Source organism: Typha latifolia, chromosome 5 (assembly GCF_019914945.1).
Source record: "Typha latifolia isolate L0001 chromosome 5, TyphaL0001v2, whole genome shotgun sequence".
NCBI classification, from domain to species: Eukaryota; Viridiplantae; Streptophyta; class Magnoliopsida; order Poales; family Typhaceae; genus Typha; species Typha latifolia.
In genome coordinates, this window is record NC_133090.1 from 3448206 (window position 1) to 3472808 (window position 24603).

Sequence of the window (24603 nt, forward strand, 5' to 3'; positions counted from 1 at the left end):
TCAAATATTCTTAATTTAAGGACGCTAGATAAGAAGCCGAAGCAAGCGACTATATAAAACATCGATCTAGTAGATTAGATATCATCCACGTCATGTAAGTGACTAAAGAGGAGACCACGAGACCACCATTACTTGATCCTTACATAGCAAGCGAGTCTTAACCAATGGGAAGTGGAGCACCATTCCACTCCTTCAAGCACTCGAGCATAGGAGCGAACACCTTCCCCTCGCAAATGGCAGCAAACACCTTATCAAACTCCTCTCCCGGCGACTTCACCTTCTCGCCTGTGAGGTACCCAGTTCCCAGCTCCTCCCTCACGAACTTGTACAGGGGATAAGACCTGCACTCCTCGATCCTGTTCTTGATTGCAGAAGTAGTCCCGTTCTCGAAAGCGATTCTGCCACTTTCCACCTCTTTCGGCAGTTGGGTCTTCAATTCCTCTTCGAAAGCTGTGATCTTTTGGAAGATGGAGGTGTTTGCCTCCTCCTTCTCGCTATTGAGGAGGGCGTGCTCGACTAGCACCTGCCTCAGCTTCTGCATCAGAGGGTAGGTGGAGCTGCACGGGTCGTCGGCGTAGGCGAAGACGTCCTCGACTTCGACGGCTCTGATGAGCTCCTTCTCGCAGAACCGGGAGGGGTGGAGCTCGCCATTGACGCCCATCGTGAGGACCTTCTTCGCCACCTGGCTTACGGTGTTCCTCACGGCGGCCTTCAAGTTCTCCTCCAGATGCCTCAAATCGATAGCTTGGCAAAGAGCGACCAAGTAGGTAGAAGACATCAACTTCAAGATCTCGACGGCTTCCGCCGTCTTCCGCGATGAGATCAACCCGAGCGAGTTCACGTCCTGGTTGTGTTGCTCCGCGCTTTGGACATGGTTGGTCACGGGATTGGCGAGGAATTGGAGCTCAGAGCAATACGCCGCCATGGCGATCTCCGCGCCCTTGAACCCGTAGTCCAAGCTCGGATTCCGACCTCCAGAAAGATTCGAAGGCAGCCCATTGTTGTAGAAATCGTTAACAAGCTCCGATAACTGCGCAAAGATTAGCTTTCCAATGGCGGCGATCGCCAACCGAGTGTTATCCATGGATACGCCAATTGGAGTCCCTTGGAAATTACCCCCATGGAGAGCTTTATTCCTCGAGACATCGATCAGTGGGTTATCATTCACGGAATTGATCTCCCTCTCGATCGACTTGGTCGCCGCCCGGATCACTTCAATTTGCGGGCCGAGCCATTGCGGCGAGGTGCGAAGCGCGTAGCGATCTTGCTTCGGCTTTTGGAGCGGATCGAGCTCGTGAAGCTTCTTGGCGGCGCTCATGTAGGAACTGCCTGCGAGTATATGCTCCATGACGGCGGCCGCCTCGATCTGGCCTGGATGATGCTTTAGCTTGTGGGTGAGGTGGTCGGTGAACTCCGGCTTCCCTTGCATTACCTCGCAGAAGACGGCGGATAGGATCTCCGCGAGGACGGCGAGAACGTTGGCTTCGAAGAGAACGATGGCAGCTAGGCCGGACCCGACCGCCGTGCCGTTCACGAGCGCGAGGCCCTCCTTCGGCTGCAGCTCGAAGAAGCCACCGGAGATTCCGGCGAGTTCAAAGGCTTCGGCCGCAGTGTGGAGGGATCCGTCGGGGCCGATGGCTTTGGAGTTGGGACGACCGGTGAGGATGCCGGCGATGTAGGATAGGGGGATGAGGTCGCCGGAGGCGGTGATTGTGCCACGGAGAGGGAGGCAGGGAGTGATGTTGGAGTTGAGGAGGTTGGTGATTGCTTCCAGGATCTCGAAGCGGATGCCGGAGTATCCCTGGAGCAATGTGTTGACCCGGACCGCCATCGCCGCCCTCGTGGTAGAGGCCGGCAACGTGTTAGCTAAGTCATCGCCGGAGCCGAAAATTCCAGAGTTGAGGAATCTACAACAAAATTTTAGATATTTTAGAATATGATACATAAAGCTTGTAGATTTTTACTTCCCCCTAAAAAAGTAAATTGAATATTAATTCTAATATCTATGGACAAAATCTAACTCATAATCTCTATTATAACCTGATAGAATTCGAACACTGGACTATACTAATTAGTAATGCATACATAAAGATAAAAAGTGTGAACAACATTTGGTTATAGTCAAGCTAACCCCAACCATCGCATTAAAGAGTTTTTGACCAAACTAGCTTTATTTTAAAATCTATTTACTAAAATAAACAACACCTAAACTTAAATATTAAAAGAGGTCTATTTTAGTGTAGACCTATCATTTTGTAAGTAAAAACCTTTTTAGGATAAGGTGTATAAAGCATTATCTAAATTATTTGAATAAAAATGCTAATAATATTAGTATTTTACTAAAAAAATACTGTTTTAAGTAATATATTTAATAGTTAAACGTTTTAGTTAGAGCTACAAGAAAATAGATTTATTTTGGAATTTAAATTTGAGTGTTACCTATTTTGATAAATAAATTTAAAAGTAAATCTATGTTAGTCAACAACTCCATATTTTTAGACTAGTTTGACTAACTGCACAAAATAGTTCCAACCTAATCAACTGAACTAAATTAATTGCCTAACATCATTAAACCAAGACAATCATTCTAATAGCAAGTTGTAAGTCTAAAAGAATAATTAAAAGATGATTACAATGCCTAGAGAATAATGTATCGTGGAATGTTTGTAACGTAGTTGTGGGTAAGTATTTTATTTTCTCTAATTGTGAATAACTTTCTGCTGACATGGCAGAATCATTCTGGACATAATCATGAATGTTTGCAGTTTATTAATTAGATAATAATGACATTTTAATCAAAAAAATTAGAGACAGGAAGGTATCTAACAATGATTATAGATTAAAATACATAACACAGACCTTTTAAAGTCTCAACTTATTAGCTAACATGGTATTATAACCAATTTGTTTTTCATGACATATATTAGAAATTTTTTACATAATTGACACAAAAATTTTCAAATTTTATAATTACTATAACATTCTTCAAAATATTACAATTACTACTGACATAATTGAGCTCTTTTAAATATTTCAGATAGATAAATCTAATTAATCAAATGCTATAAATTAATTATTCATAGTTCTAAAATCCAGTATCACAGTATAAGAAAATAAGGAAAAAAATTAGCAATAAGTATTTTACGCTGATCTAAACCTAAAAAAGGGTAGATAGTATAGTCGTCTGAATATGATAATTCCAAAGACAAAAGATTTCAGTGGCAAAAATATTAGAAAAAAGAAACGTATATATTATTGTTTCATAATTTGAGAATGACCTAAAATAATTAAATTGTTCAACTAATTATGACATATTACCATATAATAATTTACCTAATAAGTTCCTTCTGAAGAGCTCCTCCTTGGATGGTTCTCCTATGGGAAGTGGATCCAAACCCAGTGGTGACCCCATAACTATCAACACCCTTAGCCATGCTCTCCAAAACCCACTCACTACTCGCTCTCACCCTCGGCCTCGCCGCTTCCGAGAGCTCGACCCTGACCCCCTCGCCGCTCATGGCGATCGCCGCCACCTGAGATATCTTCAAGCTCGCGCCCTCGAGCATAACCAGCGGCCTTTTGAACTCCTCCACCATAAGCCTGACCTCGTCGAGGTGGCTCCCGGCCATCGACTCCGCCGCCTTGGCCCAGTTGAGGGGGTCCTTATCGTGGACCTGCGGCGCACAGTGCTCCATTTGGAAGAAGTAGTGGGTCGAATGAGAGGAGATGTTAAGGAAATGGAGATCAGAGCTTTATTGATAATTTGCGGGTGAGGGATGGGAGTTTAAATAGGAGGAGAAGGTTAGTTGAAGGGCGATGTAGGCCGTTGGATCTGCATGGGATCCGACGGCTAATTTGACTCTTGGACGAGGAGTTCAATTCGTCAACGATTGGAGGTTGGTGGGAGTACGTAAGCACACCCTCGGCCTTCCTTTCGTTTAGTCGTGTGGGATTAGAGTGTTTTGTGGCTTAGCTCGATTTAGGTGATGTCTCGATAATATAGTTAACTTATAAGAACAGCTCGGCAGCGCAACGACTTAAAGTAGATTTTGACAGCAGGACTTAAGTGCTATGTATCTAATAGGATTGGCTAAATATTCTTATTTAATTATTATAATTAGTTATAAATTTTAACCTTGCAATTATTAATATACCTCTTGGTGAGGCGATAATTAATGCAATAACTTTAGTTTTTATTAAAATTAGGAGTAATAAGTATCACTTTCATTATTTCTTGATCACGAAACATGTACAAATCTCAAACAACTTGTGGACAAATGAAAGAGATTATTCAATTCACCCCATATCTCTTTAGATAGTTGTTGAATAACCTTTTCGGTTTCTCTCATTAAAGCGATCCACCCAATTGTGAATTGTGTTGTAGTTTAACCACCGCCATTTATCCATTCCATGCTCACTTAATTAACAGGATTTTGATATAAACATGAGCTTATTTAACTCCTTCATCTTTTTAGTGTACTAATTTAGATTTAACTACCAATTAAAAAGATCATACATATATATATATATATATATATATATATATAAAGAAGTGTCTTGTTAAATATTTCTTGTATCTTAAATAAGTCGCTAACTCAGTTGACGATTTCTAAACACATCTAATCTCATATTTAATTTTTAAAGTAAATTACATGCGTAAAAAAATATAGAGACATACTAAAAATAATCAAAAACTCAGTTGAAACAGTGGGCAACCAATCTAGAACGTTGCAGGGCAATCCTATATATCCGTGGGCGAGGAATCTAGCTAGTTTTTGTTTGTTAAATGAGAAAGTACTTCAGAGAGCTTCATGCATATTAGATTAAGGGAGGAAAGGAACAAATCTTAATTCTCTTTTAATATTCAGACAAGAATGGAATGGCTGTGCATCTTCTTCAAAATTTCCTAATCCCCTTTTAGGAACCACTTGCCTGTTTAATTTGTTATCAGATCACTAGACATCACGTTATCCGATCACATGTACTCTACCTGCTCATTTGTTTTCATCACTCCTGGTGAGTAAGCAATTGGCATAATTTTGGAGTTTTTATACACTAGTAGATAAGATAATAGAAGATTTGAGTAAATTAGGGTTACGTTAATTGTTATCATTACGGCGCTAATGGCTGATTTTATCATCTAAATGCCAATTTTGTATACATAATAAGAAATATTTCGGAGAAAAAACTTTCGAATGTGATCAATTTTAAGTACGCTTCTATTTATCAGTGATGGAGAACTGCGAGGTCAAAATAACACAAAATAAATAAAAAGGTATATCTAAAAATTATAATAGTTAGGGATGAAAATATTCTGTATCCCAGTTTTATCATATATGAGTTGAGATTTTTCTATTTGTCTTAATATTTGAAGTCATATTTATATATACATAATTTATAGATATAAATATGCGTTGACGCATAATATCTAAATTAATATTTATATGTTTATGTAATTTTAAATATTATAAAAAATAGTGATATAAAATACTATTTCTATACATTACATGAATATTTAATCTACTTTTTGTATACATTTTATTAAGTGCGTTATATATTTCAATATAATATCATTACTTCTTATCAACTCAAAAAATATATATCAATATATCCGATCTATACTCGTATTTATACCCATAGCTAATAATTTAAAGATAACATAATAAAACAACCTAATTAATTTATTATAGTATAGGATAACATATTTATCGAATTACCAGACAGAGGGAAATAGATGGTATGGAGTCTTCACCTAACACAATCGATGGTCGCTAGCAACTGCTAATAATATTTAATTACGAGTCCAGAAATCAATGCTATAATTTGCTGATCGATTTTCCAGTCAAAGAGTAGTGCCGTCCAAATCACGAAAGCTACGATGTTTCGTAATTTTAGGTAATATTATATCTTACAATTTTTTCTTTAAAAAGGAAAGACTAATACAAAAGTTTATACCAAAGCCGAAGAGTAGCCCCCATCCCAAGTACACCCGAAGCTTAAGTTTTTACCCTTACAAGCAAGCTAATCTGCAGCTTGATTAGCTTACCTAAAAATATGAGTAATTTTATAATTACTAAAATTGCTAGGAAGAGTTTTAATATCATCAATGATAGTGGAAATAGACCAAAAAGGTGTCTGACCCTTGGCCAGAATATTAACCAGAACTGTTGAATCTGTCTCGATCCAAACATTTGAGAAGTTTCTTTGTGTAGTGCTCTTTAGTGCTTCCCTAATGGCGATTGCTTTAGTAATCAACGTAGACTTATATAGCCCACATCAAGCACCTGCAATAATTGGGCTACCGTTAGTCTGTCGAGCTATGAAGCACATATCTTACAATTTAGATCGAGTTCTCGAAGCAACTTATAATTCAGGAGAGTTAAAAATATGCTTTATATTATTCAAAGAAGAGCATGCATGCATGCATGCATGCATGCATACGTGCATGTGTCTATATATTAAAAACCTCCTCTAATATTCCCTAATTAGATGGTTCCACTGATGCCAGCTTGGTTTAGGATTAATAGAGAGTATTAATAGCTTGTTAATTGGGATTAATTACCATGTGTTGGCCAATCTGGATGGAGACCTTGTTCTCCAAAGTAAGCAAAGAAAGACATTTAAAAAAAAAAAATTAATTAGGACCTCTAAATAGTAAGAGAATTGAATTGATACTTAACTATAACAACTCATTTTGAATTAAATGACGAGTATATTCTTTGTGCTTGCAAAACTTACGAGTTACAATGGTAATTCTGTCATTTTAAAATATTATTTTGTGTTAGTCTTATTAATAAGAGTCCTCTAATCATAGTCATGCTAATTATATTCTCCAATGGCCATATGGCTCCAAACTTTATAAGTTACCTTTTGACTTTAATGATAAATTGATAGATTTAAATCATGTCAAAAATAAAATTAAAATCAATTAAAATTAATTTGTTATTTATTGGGAAGTGAACTTAGTTAAGAATGAAAAGGATAAAAAAATTTAATTAGTGAACTTGGTTAGGAGTTTCTAACTCAGAAACCTCCCTGATCTCAAAAGCAAACAAGAGCTAAAAGAATATCAGAGATAGGAAAATCAAGCCACTAGTTTGTCACCAATTGTCTTAGGTTGCCCAACATTTTCAGAATAAGTGGTCGAGCTCCTCACCAACCATGCCACACAGGAGATAAGTGCCTTGAAACATCACCTAAAGACAACAAATGTGGAGTTTTTGAGCAAAATATTATTACAATATAAAATATTTATCAAATTAGAACACTTTGCAAATTATTCTCCAAACTAGTACTATAATAGTCGCCGTCTGAGATAGCGATTTATATAGAAAAACTATTAGAAAAATTATTGTCTTAGGCAACGAATTTTTTTCACCATTATTTCTGTTCTGAAAGCGATTTATATAGAAAAAATCGTTTTCTCTTAAAGTGAATTATATAGATGAAATGACTAAAAATTATTATCTGAGGCAGCCATTTCACTATAGCACTAGTTTGGAAAATAATACTTTTAAACAGGAGTAGGTAGTTTACTATGGAACAACTCCTGTAGGAAAATTTTAACTCACGGACTAACTGGGAGCTTCCACAACAAGGGCTAATCTTTCTAATCATTCTTATGTGGTCTTTGAGGTTGGCATAGAAAGCCTTTGCATTTGGGCTACCTTATCATAAATATTCTTGTGGAATAATAGAAGGATGTTAATTTTAGAAAGAGTTTTATGTGGAGTTATAGTCTCATTTATTTCTTCCTAATATATACCAACAATCCATAGACTAAATCACTAGTATAGTCAAACTTTGAGCGGCCATTTAGTTCCTGATTAGGATTTTCTTATTGTAGATTAAGAAACATTACTCTAAATTTATAATCAAACATCAATTATTTATACTTTAAATTAGAAACACTATTATCTTATAAGGCACATAAAATTAATTATAATTTTACCTCTAATTTGACTAAAAAGATTTTGTACATCTTGTCATTATTTCTCTCTAAGTTCTCTAAGTATTCACGTATCTCATCCCACAAAGTAAAAAATATTGCTCATTTTTTTTACTACCCACCTATTTCATCTCTTACTTAAGTATGCAATGCATATCTATAAGAGCAACTCCAACCGGGCTCCAAAGCTAGCTCCAAATTTGGAGCTAGCAATAGTGGGGCTCCAAATTTGGAGCCCCACCAAAAAAATGTAACCCGGCTCTATTTATCTTTTCAGGTTTTTAAAAATACGAAAATTGCCCAATCATTATTGCATTCAATAATTTTAATTTCATCTGTATCTTTTATTAAATAATTTAGTTAGTTAAACTGAGTATATAATTAGTTTTACTAATCAGTTTTTAACAAAAATAATACTATTAGAAAGATCTCATCGAGACTTTTAAAATTAGTCTAATATTAAATTATTTTTAAGTTAATTTAAATTTTTAATTTTTTATTATTTATAAAAATAAGTCTAATAAATTATGTGTCCTAAAATATAATTACTCAAAATTATTCCCAATGTAAATATTAAATATTAAAATACATTAGATATGAAATACATCAAACATAAAATACATCAAATAAAAATTATATTAAAATTTATATTCCTTCATTTCCATGCCTCTGTCATAAGTGTTCAATTAGTGCATTTCGAAACTCAAAATGAGCCTCTCTATCTTGGATCTTTCTATGTCGAGCAAGGAATCGTTGAAATCGTTCATCATCATTGGCTTCCAGCTCTTTAATGACTAGAGGTTGAGTAAAATCAACAATATCGGGTTCATCATCATTATGAAATGTTAATTTCTACTTATTTTATGTAATGTAATTTTGATATTTTTAGTTAATGACATGTAATGCTTATTTCGACGTTTATTTCGTGTAATGTAATTTCGATGCGTTTAATTAAAAAATTAATAATTTAAAATTATTTCTGAAACTATTGAATATTAGCCTTATTTTAAATATCTCGATTGAGAGTTTTCTAACCATATATTTTTTTATTAAAAAATAATAACATTAAGAGATCTATTAAGTAATTTAAAATAATTAATATAAATATATATATATATATAATATTATTATTTTAATAAATATGGAGCTCGGTGCGTTAGAGTGCAGTGGGCTCTTGCTCCATTTTTGACTCTATATTTGGAGCCCATGTGGTAACACTTTAATTTAAAAATTCTTACTGCCAACTGTATTTGATATTTGAGTCAATTATCACTTCTAATTTATACTTTTACCTCAACTACATCTATCAAATTTAGTTATTATACCAAATATTCTAGTTTACAACCAAACACCCAACTCGCATACTCTAGATTTTGTTCCCCCTTAACCAGCGACTAAATGTGGCAGTAAAAAAGAATGTAAGTTTGTTCTTTGGCTGCTATATTAGAGTATTAATATTTTTTCAATAAATAAGAATTTTGAAGTAGTGGATTTCCATATTCATATTCCTTTATTACTCATCTACATTCTAGATGTTCACTTGGATTGATTCTATCAATAAAACCTTCACTCAGAAGTGGAGGGTTACTTAATTTGGTGGCAATTTTGAAAGTGAGAAACAATATCATTTTCAACAAGCAAGCTCTACCTAAACATAATGTGACTGTTTCCTAATTATGTAAGCTCTAATCTTATCTCTATTAATTTAATCTAATTAATCTAACTTAGTAGTGAAAATAGGTCGGATTAACTCCGACCTGACTCGCTATCCAACCTGATTCAGATCAGATTTAGGTAAAAAATTTCTATCCGATTCGAATGCGGATAGAATTTTTAAGAAAACCCGGATACGAATTCATATATAATTTTCGGATTCGGATACATATATTGGATATCCATTTAACTTGCATATTTTTTTGAATAATTTATAATTTTTAGTTTCTTATTTAAATAGTGAATATTGATATTGCTACTAATGATGTGTTATATATTATTTATAGAGATTACTTTTTCTATATATATATTTGATATACAAATTTTTTTTAAATTCTTTAAATTTTATATGTATTAATTATTCATTTAAAATTTGATAAATGATCCGATCCTCTATCTGAAAATTATCCTTTTAGTAGGATATGGTTAAATTTTGCTATCTGTCCAATATTCGTATCCGAACTAAAAATATAGATCTGAATATGAGTCGAGCACTATCCGATTAGTTTCCACCCCTAATATAACCATATTTTTCCCAAAAAATAAAAATCAAAACACTCTGAAGTAGTATATCCCAATTAAGTGAATTTGGAGGGGTATATGCGAAAAAACAACCCCATGATCAAGTGACTCAATCTCTTTCAACTTCAGAATAAGGTGGCCAACTGGACCGATAAATAATTTTAAAAAGGCCTGCAAAGAGAGAAACTTTTTCCGGCCCAAAAGATTGGGCATTGAAACATTAGGTTTTTTATTCCATGTATACCCTTAACAAATCTCTTATTTATGTGTGAACCCAAAAAAATGATAATTTCCTGTTAATTTAACTTAAAATAAAAATACCCTTATTCATTTCAATTAAGATTGTTTATGGCATTTCATCTATTAAATTCTTACTGTTATAATTTATAGATGTCAAAAATACCGTAAAGGGTAGCCATTTAAAATCATAGATTTTTAGAGGTGCATATGCAAATATAAAATTAATTAAAAGATATCTACGTAAATAAGAAACTTTAGAGAGATATATGTATAAAAAAATCTGAACATTTATTAGGTCATTTACATGAAAATGGTTTCCAATTTTACAACACAATCCCTTTCTTCGTACTTTATATTTTACAACAACGATTACTAATTCTTTATTTACTATTTAGCAAATCAAGATAATCTTAGAATGTCAAAAAAATTAAAAACCATTTTAATTCTAACAATTATGATTAGAAGCAAATGAACCAATTACCCAACTTTGTTAGCAGAAGGATATTATGATAATTTTCCTATTCTAAGTTGAAAAACACTTAGACATACGTATGTATTTATACCCTAGGCAATGATATAACTCTTTTGCATAAATAAAAGCGGAAGAAATATTAAAAAAATTAAAGCAAAGATGAACGCTAAGATTTTAACGTGGAAAAACCCAAACGAGAAAAAACCATGGATCCAAACTCAAATCAAAATCAATCACTAGAATAGCAGCAGTTACAATAATGACTCACAAAACAACTCGTCGATCCCCATAACTTTGTTCCTCTCAGTCTTGCTCGTTAGAACCCATGATTCACCACTTCTCGTGATTGATATCCAACCTCAGTAGCCCTCGAGATTGATCCTTCGTCTAGATAGCCCTTAAGATGAAAGTTTAATGTCTTGTAGAAGAGATGGACCTTGTTGGTTGAAGAAACGATGTAGCCTCAAGAATTCTCTTTTAATTGCCTTCACTAACAGTCTTAGAGTTAGGACATCACAATGCTTATATATGTACCCAAGATAGAGCCAAATCTAAGTTATATCCGAAATCACGAAAGTCTAAAATTTGCATATTACGCAGGTTTTTGAACGGGGCCCGAGTGCGTTTGAACGGCTTGACTTGTTCTCAAGTGCGTTCGAATATGCCCAAGTGCGTTCGAACGCAGTGACTTGATTTTCACTGGTTGAGTTCAAATGCGCAAAAGCACTCCTTTGTATGTGTGAACGCGCTGTGAACGAATGCATGGTGCGTTCAAATGGCCCTCGACTGCGTTCAAACAGCAAAAAAACGTTCTCTGTATGTGCGAACTCCCGCACACGCATTTGAACGGCATGAATGTGTTCTCTGTATGTGCGGACACTTGTGCTCGCATTCGAATGGCCTGAACGCATTCTCTGTATGTGTGAACTCATGAGAGCGCGTTCGAAAGCGGTGTGAACGCAGAAACATTTCTCCTTTAATTTTGTAATTCTTCAATCCAAATACTTTCTAGACTTATATAAATACTCATGTATATATATAAAAATACTTAGTATATTTTGTACACAATTGTCAATACTAAAAACCTAATATAAGTATCAGAGTAAATAACACCTATGCTTATGATCTAATCAGTCTGATCCATTAATTTACTACTATACTCGTCTAATTTTTCTAAAAAAATAAAAATAAAAAAAGAAGAAAAAAGAAATAATCGAAATTTTATGGGCCTCACCTCCAAACTTCTAGATTCAAGAAATCACTTTTTATCTCCCAAAAGTTAGAGATATATTGTCTCCATCTCAATCCTCCTCGGACATCAAAATCACAATCCCACCAACCTTCATCTTTCTTTAAACTTTTGTGGTAGCTCGCCAACTTCTAAACCCTAGTAATGTGATTACTTCTCACGTATAATTAGTCTTCTAATTGCAAACTTACCTAAATTTGAGAGAGATGCCTTCACACTCATTCACACACACACACACACACATTTAAGTCATTGGATCTTCCATCAAAAAGCTTCCTCTTAGCATGATACTTGTGGATGATGATTTCCCTATGATTTCCATGACTTTTTTTTTCACACGTTGGAATAATATTGGAATGTTGGTCATTTGCACGAGCTAAACAATTTAAGTGGACTATGAGTCAAGAATATGAAAACCTCGTCCCTAATTTCTCTTTCACTCTGGTCTACAAGTTTGTAATGAAGTTTAAGTCTAATGATTTGTTTTCATTACATAGATTAAACAACTGGGTTAAAAGAAATGGATCGTAGCATGTCAAATTATGTGCACATAAAGTTGTTAGAATTTGGGGTTATTTTACGCCTAGACTCTTGCAATACTTCCAATTTTTTTCTCTTTCTTTCCTATAAAGAGAAAGACCCTAATATTGATCATGCGTTAGATACATGATATTTTTTTATTAAAAAATCTAATGAATAATTAAGAAGGAGCATTTTAGAGGTTTTACATAATTACAGGGTTTAGTATGTCACAAAAATTAAATTAGGAGTCTATATGCAATATAGTTTAGGAGGTCTAGGTATAATTATCCATACAATCTAGAAACATAGAAATTATTTTTTTCTAATAATTTAAGCATGCGTTTACTTGTGAAAATAATGGTAGAATAGGCATAACTATTCTAATTTTTAATACTAAAAGAAGAATGCTAATACTAGTATAAGTTAGTCTAATATTTAATTCAATACTAGTACAATGAGTAATAATTATATTTGATATGATATAAAGTTAATATTAAAGTATAGAAGAAGAATAATAAAGTTGTATTGAGAATTAGTAATTCTTTAAACCAAATGATGAAAATATCATTGAGTATATGTTAAATAGTAATAGTAAATATATTTTTTTAAAAAAATTATTTTTTATTATAATATGAGCTTAAAATGTTCGATATATCTGCATTAAGAAACAAACTTACAAATGCATAGCAATGCATGACAATGCATAACAATACAGTGGCTAAACAATAGTTATGTAATGCGTAGTAATGCATTATAGTGCGTGACAATGCGTGGCTATATAGTAGTTATGCAATGCGTGAAAATACGTCGCAATGCATAATAATGTATGGCTATGTAGTAGTTATGTAGTGTGTGATTATGCAGTGTATGGTAATGCATTGTAGTGTATGGCAAAGTATTGCAGTGTGTGGTAATGCGTGGTAGAACAGATATTTTTGTGACGACTATTTTCAAAAAGAAGAGTAAAAGGAGATAGAAGAAATTTCAACTGTAGCTGAGGTAATATCTAATTAAATGATGTCTAATCTAAGGGTAATATAGTAATTATAAATTATTATTAAATTATTTTTAAAATTTGTATTGAATAAGATGAGAGAGAATAAGAAAACTAAGATATTGTTTGGATACTATACCAGAATAAGAAAACTTATTCTAAAATCTATTCTTATTCCACAAATGAACGATGTCTATACTTTTAGAGTGAGCACTAAGTAAAGAGACACTAATAGAATTTCCACTATAAATCTCTTTTTATATAGAGATGAATTTTCACTATAAATCAACACTTATGCTTTGGATAGGATTTGAGTCATTGTGTGATTGTTACTTTATCTTAATTACCCTACTATTATGCTCCTTTATGGAAATTTTCCAATCCAAATTATAATAATATGCTCAAAATCTTTCAACAAATTAAATGACATGTTATGATTTGACCACGAGAGTCGAATTAGTTGAGTCAGTCAAGTCAAGTCAAATTGAGTTAGCTTTATCTTATCGTTTTGAATTTTAAATAAATTAGCTTAATTCTCACGTGGATTTGATCTGCTAGGTTTTCTACTCCTATAAATAGTAATAGTCATGTGTTGATAATAAAGGCAGAGTGAGAATTGAGTTAAGTTATTTTTATTATCTCGTCTTTATTTTTTTATCATGGTCGTTAAATTGTCCTTATATTTCAAAGAGTAGATCGTAGTCATAGAATCATTTCAAGCTTCCAACCACCATCTTCCTCCATAAGCCACCCTATTTTACGCCCGTCCACTGCCACACTCCGACGACCGCTACAATGTCAGTTATTTATCGATATGTCCTTTCTGATCTATGCTCACTATTTTATTTTTATCTTTTTATCTATTTGGACCTCTAATTTATGTGAAACTAAAACCATTAGATTTATTTTTGTGGGTGTGTCCTTGACGTTGCCACCACCACCACCAGTTGTTGGCGTAGGCAAAGACATTAATAGAGTCTGTAAACTTGTTGAGAGAATTATCCAAGGAGAGCTCTAAAAGTATCGAGAAGGCTCTCAAAGCCTTGACAACAATTATTCAGGCTCGTTACCACCCACTCGTGTAGCCAATGCCACCGGCCACGTCGGAACCAGCCACCCCATAGTGAGGTAAACCCAAGCCGTGAGGGAAGGAACCAACTGAGTGAAACCGCGGCCTTGACCCCTCCTCTAGCAGTAGTGGAGACCCCTCCTCTAGCAGTAGTGGAGGTCCCTCCACCACCGCAGACCCTCTCAGCCACCTCTTCCATGTCGGAGAAGCCCCCCAGTGGCGGCCTCAACATTGTCTTCCCCAACCATGGTGGAAGCTTGGGCTCGAAACACTAGACTTCCACTGGTGGTGATCCAAGTGCTCTTGGCCCAAAAGAACACATCCAGTCCTTTCCAAAGGACCCACGCACTCGATCTAGGCTAGAGGTAGTCACAATGGACAATCGGAAGAGTGCCATTGACGATGCTATTCACTGTAGTGAACCCGAGCTGCATGGCCATGGGTTCGACATTCCAGCAACCATTGATGGCCATGATTGGCCTCCTTGGATCGACTACCATCCAATGGTGGTCGCCGCAACTGTTGGGGACCACTGCATGGCCGAAATCGACTGCCATGCTCGTGATATTACTACCCAAGCGAGGCCACGTCGGGGTGGCTTATGTAGGCCTTGTCACTACCTTGGCTCCACAACAGTAGGACTACGGCCACCAACCGCAGTCGCTGGCAACGCGCCATGGCCACCGCCGCTTCAAGTTGAGCCCAAGTTTGATTATTGGCTTCCATCGCCACTCGTCACCACAAAGACCTGCTAGATGTCGACTATCGTCGACCAAAAACCTTGCCTAGCTGATGCTAGCTCATGTAGCCCACAGCGGTGCCCTTAGGCCAAAAAATAATTTCAGCCATAGGGTTAGATTTTTTACTATTGAGTAGGAGAGATGAAGTGCACGTATATCGATGCGTGCTGAATTTTTGTGATCCAACTCTATCACCTAGAGTGAACCAGTTTTGGACTTATATGCATGACTTCGAGCCCGAGGATGACTGGTGGAACGATTTGGTGGACCCGCGTCAACTAATTGAGTCATATTTGCATATAGACCCGTGGGCCTACAAGCATGATGTAAATTGGAAGATCCAGCTAGCGTACTTAGTCACCTTGAAGACAAGGTGTCAAAAACATAGTGAATTATTTTGATATGACAATAAGAGTCGAGTCAAATTGAGTTAAATAGTTAGTTTTATCTTATTATTTTAAATTTTAAATAAATCAAATAATCCGCATGTGGATTCGAACCGCTAGGATTTCTACTCCTATAAATAGGAGTGGTCATGTGTTGATAATAAAGGTAGAATAAGAATTGAGTTAAGTTATTTTTATTATCTCATCCTTATCTTTCTAGAAGTAGATTATAACCAGAGAACTTTTCTAAACTTTCAAACCTTAGCCACCATCTTCCTCTAAGAGTCATAGAAATTATCATATTTTTTTACGTCCAAATCAATCCAAATCTAATTCGTAATAGGCAAGGATTTGGTCTACTAAAATTTGTGGGAGAATAGATTTAGATGGTCTAAATTTCAAACATGGCCAATCCTTATCTTATTCCTATTTATACTATCTCTTTCTTTTAGTGCAGAGAAGCTGCACATTCTATTATAGCCATCAATCAATGGGCATGCTATACCTTGTTGGTCTATTATCAAATAGTTTAAATATATTAAATTTAAATTATTTATTTTAAAATAGATCGACAAAATTAAACTCATATCCTAAACTTGTATATATATTAAAAAAAAGCTTAGGCTTTGTTTAATTTGAGACTAAGCTCTGAATTTAATTAGTTAGTCTTATTTCTTGGTCTTAATATTATAGAGAGTAAATTAGATATTAAAAAGATAAAAAGATGTTTGATTATTGAAGTAGTTTAGAAGTTTCTGAACCAGTTCATAAAGAGTTTCTAAACTCAAAGCAAATAAAGTCTTATTTCCCTACACTGAAGTGGTTCTACCTGTATATGATCAACTAGAAAGATCCAATGAGAAAAACAAATAGAAGCATTAATGAGTCATGAATATAGGGAAATGCAATTATATTGAAAGTGATCTAAATTTCTTCAATATTTACATTATAAACTAAATGAGTGGATATCAAACAAAGTCAGAGTGAACTATTTTGGTCATAGCCTACAAAGCTAGATTGTGATACTGGTCAAAGGCTCAAAGCCAATAAAGCTTCAACAATATCATCTTGACTCTTATTAGAGCACATACAAAAAATAATAATTGAAATTTTTAATAGAAAATCAAGTAATTCCATCCTTTTCATGACAAAATGATGTAGAAGTTCTTGGCTGTCTATATAATAAAATAATTAAAACTAGAGATGGCATTCTTATCTATTTTCTATGCAATTTATGCACACAGAGACGTCTCTGACACTGAAGAAGTATATAAATTTGAATTAAATGAGTGAAAATTTTTATATTCAAATGCAGTTAGAATTGAATCAATATTATTCGCGTTTAGAAATTCTAATCGAGATAGGCTCATATTTGCATTATCATAATCTGATCCGAATCCGACCGACCCGACTCGATCGCAACCCTAATTCTATATTCTTTGCTCTCCTCTTTCTCTCTCTCTCCTCTTTCTCTCTCTTGCCCAGTTTTGCTGACTTTGGTTCCATGACAAGTGACCATCCATCCGAGCTAACGTCAGAAGAAACTTCCACTTTTAGCAATTGGTGGGCCAAAAGCTTTGAAGATTATCCTACCAATGGATGCATTAAATTAGTCCCGACCAACCAAAGTAGAGGGACCTTTTCAAAGTCTTCCTCCAAAGATTAAAAAAACTTCAAACAGATTAGTAGCATCATTAACTAATACTAACAAATGCGAAATACTTCACATGCCCCTTAATTTACTCCCCAATTGACTCAGTTACAATAAAAACTAGGAAATTTTATAATAAAAAAACCCTATCATTTGCTTTTATTATTATTAAATCATTATCATATATATGATGAGTTAATTTAATGTAACAAATGAAATAGATGGTTATATTAACATAAGTAGAGGTAATTATAATCATTATGTATATAAGTTAAGGATTAAATTAATGAGGTGTTAATGCTAGTAACAGTAAAGGCAAAAGATAGGATGTAACCTTACAAACTAACAAGTATTTTAGAACATTTGTAACCTTACAAACTAAGTTATATTGATTAGTATTTCGTTACAAATAAAATTTAATTATTCTAATCAAATCCACAACCACTAGACAGAGAGATGGAGCCAAATCAACTTGAAATGCACTTTTTGTTATTCAATTGGGAAGAATATAAATAAGGGACATGATGGAGTTTAATTTTTGTCTATGAGATGGCAACTTATTAAAAAGTGGGCCAAAGTTTGACCCTTTGGTTACCACCACCTTGTTTTATTGTCTCCCTAAAACAATATTTGGGTCCAAAATAAAAAGTAAAATAAAAACAAGTTGGTGAAATGAACTTAAAAAGAAAAAAAATTCAAAGAAAAAGTGGAGTTTTAAAACAACAAAGAAGATTTATTAGTGCTCCATTTCTTTAGGTAGGTTGGCTGCCACTTTGCTTAAGCCTACAGTGATATGAAACAAGCATTAATTAATTAGCATTATTCCTAATCAACTCTCCAACACTTTAACATGAATGTGTAAATATAAAGCTCCGCATGCTTTGACTTTTCTTAGCGGCGGTTTATAATTTAATTAGGAAGTAAGAATGTAATGTAAGTTTGTATTTATACTTGTGAATCAATCTACGCCCCCTTTTGCATTATGCCATTATATTTCTTTTTTTCTTTCTCTCTCGCTGCTCTCTTATGAGTTTTATGTTAAAATGGGCTGATAGTGATAGGTTGAGCACAAAATATATACTCAAATCGGTTAGTCTTAAACTTATATATTTTTACAAATCACACCTTATAATTTATCTATTTTATTATTCACATTTCGTCTTTAAGAACTTTGTAACTCGGCTCTTCCTTTTTTTTTCTATAATTCTTATTTAATACTGTGAGCTAAAAAATAAATACTTTATTATAATATATAAAATAATTTATAAATACCTAAATTAATTCTAAGAAGATGCTATTGTGGAGGGTATTTTTGAGAAAATAAAAAAGAAAAAAAAATTGAATTATAAAATTCTCAAAAATAAAATATAAATTACAAATATTTCTTAAAACTTATTTACTTGGATATAAGGTAGTTTGAGCTACGGATGTCATTTCAAGCATAGTCGTTGTCTAAAATAGTTTCTTCAATTCATGTCAGTAGCCGACAGTGGGCGGAGAACCACATGCACCTGAAGAGAGAGCTATGGTCCCCCTTAATTGTACAAATTATAGCCGTATTTAACATATAGGATCTTATATTATATTAAAATCATATATTTCATAGGATCTTATGAAATATGACATTTTACTAAGTCTAAAAAAATTGCTAATAATATTAATACTTTTATTTTATTTTTCTAGTAACAAAGTTACATGGACTCGTGACGGAATAGATGTTAAAAATTAATTAGTAATTAAATTAGAACATCAAAAATAAAATTATTATTCTAAATTAATTAAAAAAAATTATTCTTTGAAATAAACGAGGCACATCCAGCTCGACCCAGCTACAATCTCTTGGACGAGGGACAGTAGAATTGAGACGTCTAATAAATGGTGGGCGGCGAACAGTCCAATGAGTTGACAAAAGTGTCAAAATTATAGATAAAAAGATTAATTAATAAATTAATAAAAATAGTTTGTGGACTTTGATTCGATTCCCACCACCATTGAGAGAGAAGGTCAGTGCGGTTTACTCCCCGAACAAATGGAAGAAATTTTTTGTCCTACCGACTGCTTTTTAATGCGGCCTTGCTGTCTTCTCAGATCAAACGTACGATCAGGATGGAGTGGTCTTCTTCTCATCCTACGGCTGGATATTGATCATCTTTTGCGTATACCACCCTATGTTTAATATAAATTTTGCTACAGTTCGATTCCTCCGTTAGGATTGATATTTTTAATTTGAGATAATATTATCGACCTCATAATCTCAAATCATTAATATTTTTGTAGAATGTTTTCTTAATATAAAAAAAATGTAAGATGAAAATATAAAGTTTTAGATAGCGGATTAATAATGTATTTTATATTTTAATAAAAATCTGAAAAATGTAGGGTTTAAATAAAGATAAAAAAAAGGAGTGAAATCTAAAATCTGGGTATTGAAAGGTGTGATTAGTAAATAGTGACGAGCAGTGTTCGGAGAATAAATTTTATTTTTACAGGGGGTTATATGAAACTTTACCGTACTAATTAATTCCTCGTGCTACCTCATCCTACGGTTTATTCTCTCTCTCTCTCTCTATCTCTCTTACTCTTTCTCTCTCTCTCTCTCTCTCAAAAGCTGCTTGCAAAGGTCAAAACTACTTCCCCTTCTTCCTATCTCTCTAAAATGGTGGCTCGAAGAAAGAGAGGAGAGATCTCTCCATCGAATCTGGCTCAATAGATCTCCGTGGGGGGCGAGGGTAGGAGAAGAGAATGGAGAGTATGTGGAGGAAAGCGAAGCTCGCGCTGGGATTAAACCACTGTGTCTACGCTCCCAAGACTCTCGGCGACGCTTCGCCTTCGCCGTCCGACGAGCCCTCGCTGAGGTCTTCGCGTCCTACCTTGGCTTCGCCGGCGTCCTCGGCGTTTTCGGTTTCCCGCGCTTTTTCCAAATCCGGAAGCAGATCCTCCAAGGTCTGAGATCTTTTCTCCGATCCCCACCTCAAGATCGATTTTCCCCCCCTCTTTTTTCTACTAAAAAAGAAGCTTAATTCTAGAGATTCAACAGCAGTTTCCGTCAAAAAATTGGGTTAATTTCCTTCTGTTCTGCAATTGCTTTTCTTGGTCTCGTTGGTGCTCTCTCTTTTGCAGCTGTGCTCCCTAATCATGGAAATGAGTCCATGGCGTTTTGCTCTTTTCTTTTCCCTGGGGGTCCTCTCTCTTTTATTTCCGCTACTTTTGCTGGGTAAAGTGCACTGAGCCTTTTGAGGACCAGCCCCATTACGCCTATTAGAAAAGGGTGCTTCCCTTCAGATTTCTCTTTTCAATAACTCCTGCATAGCCTCAATGAGAAAGTCACTTCTTTGATCGACATGATGCTGTTTTCATGATGACTTTTCTCTTTCCATACGTGATACTTGAACATCTTAGCCTGCATCCTTGGTGTAATCTAATGATTAATTATAAATTAGGATAAGATATGGCTGTTTTCTTTACCCATTACCTAGATTGGTAGCTAGTACGAGTTTTAAATGTGAAAATACATCAACCTCCGGCTCTCGACATTGATGATTGAACTCGGTGGGAGATTCCGGAATATCACCGATTCTGGTTCAATTGTGCAATAAGTGCTAAATGGTGTTCTGTATCTATAAGTTCTTATGCACTCACCTGGTATTTTTACTGTTGCTAAGAGATGCCTCGTGCTATCTATGTAGTTAGAAGTGGAAATAAATCAATAATTAGTTCCCAGAATATAAAACCCAGTTTGTTCTGCGATAGGGCTACCTGTTCTTGTTTCCAAGCTTCCTTCGCATTCATTTATATGTTTATGCTCCTGGCTGTGTGTTGTTCCTTTTTGAAATCTGGTTTTGGCAATTCTAACTCTTACAAATTTTAGAGGCTGAAGAAATTACAGTTGGGGACATCACCACTGTTTAATGAGGCTAATATTCAAGCCTCTTAATTTTGAATTTCTAATGCGTCTTTTGAGTACAGAATTTACTGATATTACTATGGTGAGATGATCTCTCAAACTTTATAATCCCAAATTTTTGCTCTCATCTTTTTCTCTGATTGTTTATATGCATATTATGATACTAGTGAAATAGACCTTTAAAGGTAATGTTGTATCTTTTTGAGATATGTGTCTTTCTTTTCTTTTGGATCTTATAGTACTAAAACAGCCTGTTAGATTACTTGTATATTTTCCCATCCTCATCCAAGCCTTTATGGAAATTCATACTGCTCCCTAGAAAAATGCTGGTTTTTTTACTTTCAAGGTGAAGTAAACTGATGATAAATGGATTGTTTTGCAAAATTTTCATGGACAAATAGACAACGAATTTGATAAACTTGTGTATGCTGTTAACCAGTTGTGCATTTGTTGTTGCGGTTATTTTCATTTATATATTATGACGAATAATTTTAGTTTCATGAACTATCCAAAGTATCCTTTATTAACTGCTTGATTATTCTCTGTGATTATAGGCTTGTAAATTGTAAAATTTCTGAGCTTGATCTTTCAATTATTTTTTTAATTTTCAGAAAACATGTTCTATTTGTCTGGCTGCCATGAAACCTGGACATGGTCATGCTTTATTCACTGCAGAATGCTCACATTCCTTTCACTTCCACTGTATTGCCTCAAGTGTAAAGCATGGCAACCATGTCTGCCCAGTTTGTAGGGCCACATGGAAGGATATCCCGGTTCTAGGTTCCCTTTCCTCTGAGTTTCCTCACGGAAGAGCAAGGGTTAACCCAGTCAATTTGCAACAGGATGAAGGCAATATGAATATCCTGCGGCCTCTTCCTCGTGCCAATTCATCCAATAGACAACATTATCGGATGCCTGTCTTTCAGGATCTGGATACTAGCATTTTTGATGATGACGAACCCTTGGACTCCCTGTCTGAAGTAGCTAAAGAATCTCCACAGGGATGTATAAAGACAGTAGAGATTAAAACATTCCCAGAATTTTCAGAAATTGTACAGTCTTCTTCCGAAGAGAACTTTACCATTCTGCTGCATCTAAAGGCTCCACTAGCCCAAACTTTGCAGACTTCCAGTGGTTGCCTGCAAGATAATACCTCAAGAAATTCTCGCGCTCCTGTTGACCTTGTCACTGTGCTTGATGTCAGCGGAAGCATGTCTGGTACCAAGCTTGCACTGTTGAAGAGGGCCATGGGTTTTGTGATCCAAAATCTGGGTCCTGCAGATCGGCTATCTGTCATTGCCTTCTCATCAACTGCTCGCCGACTCTTTCCGCTTCGTCGGATGTCTGAATCTGGTCGCCAGCAGAGCTTGCAAGCTGTCAATTCACTGATATCTAGTGGTGGGACCAATATTGCTGAAGGCCTCAGAAAGGGTGCCAAAGTTATTGAAGAACGCAAGCAAAAGAACCCTGTCTGCAGCATCATGCTTCTTTCAGATGGGCAAGATACATATACAGTCACTCCCACTACTGGCATGGGGCAGCAAGCACAGCCAAACTATCAATCTCTTGTGCCGTCCTCCATTCGCAGGAATTCTAGTCACCAGGTACCGGTTCATGTATTCGGGTTTGGTGCGGATCATGACTCTGTCTCACTGCATTCAATCTCGGAGATCTCAAGTGGGACCTTCTCTTTCATTGAAGTGGAGGCTGCAATCCAGGATGCATTTGCCCAATGCATTGGTGGGCTTCTGAGTGTAGTGGTGCAGGAGATGCGTGTTGAGGTAAAGAGTATGCACCCAGGTGTGCAACTTGGTAGTATAACATCGGGCAGCTATGCTAGCCGAATTGCAGATGATAAGCGTAGTGGACTGATAGATGTGGGAGACCTGTATGCAGATGAGGAAAGGGATTTTCTTGTATCAGTTAATATTCCCCCGGCCTCTCAGGAGACATCATTGCTTAAAGTAGGATGTATTTATAGAGACCCTATGACAAAGGAGACCATCAATGTGGATGATGTAGAGGTGAAAATCTCCAGGCCATTCTTTCTCACAACACATGTTATGTCGATTGAGGTAGACCGTCAGAAGAACCGTCTGCAGGCTGCTGAGGCAATGGCAAAAGCAAGATCTGCTGCTGAGAATGGTGATCTCCCACAGGCTGTGTCCATACTTGAAGATTGTCGTAGAACACTTTCAGAATCTCTTTCAGGGCAGTCAGGTGATCGGTTGTGCATGTCATTGAATGCTGAGTTGACGGAGATGCAAGAGAGGATGGCAAATCGCCAAAGATATGAGGCATCTGGCAGGGCATACGTTCTGTCAGGTTTAAGCTCTCACTCATGGCAGAGGGCAACTGCACGCGGAGACTCAACTGACAGTAGCAGCCTTGTACAAGCCTACCAGACACCATCCATGGTTGATATGCTGCAACGATCCCAGACAATGAGTCCTTTGACTCGGCATCCAACTCGGCGGATAAGGCATGCAAAGTCTTTTCCAGCGCGACCACAGCCAAGGTAATTTGACATTTGTAATCTTGGAAGAGAAGGATTTGCTACTATTTTGTCTAGTACTACTGTAATTTTTTTTTCTTTTTTGTTGTTTCTGGTGGTGGGGTTGGTACAGTGGAGATTGGAGATAGTAAGATAAAGTGAGGTTTAGAGGTGTTTACTCAGGTGGTGGGGGTATAATTATCTTGTAAATCAATAAGGTGGGGATGTTGGATAAGTAGATTGTGATTGTTCAGGTGGGGGTGGAGATGGAGGAGGTAGGTAGTTTATGTTCTCATAATATCTCAGGTCAGGTGGTCTTGTGTTGGTGTACATGAAAGAGAAGGTTCAACCTATGGGGGTAATACTTCTCATGGTATATGTCAACTAGTTTTTGCTTAACATTTATTCCAATATTGGATATGGACTTCTGTGAGATGGCAAAGTATTAACTATTAAGCAATCTATGATAAATGCCCTTGGGCAATCTTTCTTATGCAGAACCTAGAAAATGTTCTCTTTTTGGTTAGATTTAATTTAGGTAAAGAATTTTTTTTGTGTGTAAGGAATTTTTTTTTCCAACCTCTTTTATTGTGTATAATAATTTATATAGTGCTGAACTCAACTCTAACAGTATCAGCTTAATTGGAACACCGTTTAATCTCTACTTGTCTCTCAAAAAAAGAACAACAGATCTTATTT

The 24603-nt window shown here is 35.4% G+C and overlaps 2 protein-coding genes across 2 annotated transcripts; one reads left to right on the forward strand and one right to left on the reverse strand.

Moving 5' to 3' along the window:
- Positions 1–31: 31 nt before the first annotated feature.
- LOC140788011 (phenylalanine ammonia-lyase 1-like) lies at positions 32–3740 on the reverse strand. The gene is made up of 2 exons (XM_073137090.1): positions 3334–3740; positions 32–1907 (listed from the first exon to the last, which is right to left on the reverse strand). The coding sequence occupies exons 1-2, from the start codon at positions 3693–3695 to the stop codon at positions 158–160; spliced, it is 2112 nt and encodes a 703-aa protein (XP_072993191.1). The 5' UTR covers positions 3696–3740; the 3' UTR covers positions 32–157.
- Positions 3741–20074: 16334 nt separating this feature from the next.
- LOC140789457 (E3 ubiquitin-protein ligase WAV3-like) lies at positions 20075–24337 on the forward strand. The gene is made up of 2 exons (XM_073139165.1): positions 20075–20449; positions 22022–24337. Exons 1-2 carry the CDS (start codon positions 20249–20251, stop codon positions 23930–23932), a joined length of 2112 nt encoding a protein of 703 aa, XP_072995266.1. The 5' UTR covers positions 20075–20248; the 3' UTR covers positions 23933–24337.
- The last annotated feature ends 266 nt before the right edge of the window (positions 24338–24603 follow it).

Excerpts from the sequence above, each read along its gene's own strand:
- LOC140788011 (XM_073137090.1), bottom strand. The coding sequence starts at position 3,695 with ATGGAGCACTGTGCGCCGCAGGTCCACGATAAGGACCCCCTCAACTGG. Across the intron at positions 1,908-3,333 it reads CTTCAGAAGGAACTTATTAG|ATTCCTCAACTCTGGAATTT; the intron begins GTAAATTATTAT and ends ATTTTGTTGTAG.
- LOC140789457 (XM_073139165.1), top strand. The coding sequence starts at position 20,249 with ATGGAGAGTATGTGGAGGAAAGCGAAGCTCGCGCTGGGATTAAACCAC. Across the intron at positions 20,450-22,021 it reads CCGGAAGCAGATCCTCCAAG|AAAACATGTTCTATTTGTCT; the intron begins GTCTGAGATCTT and ends TTTAATTTTCAG.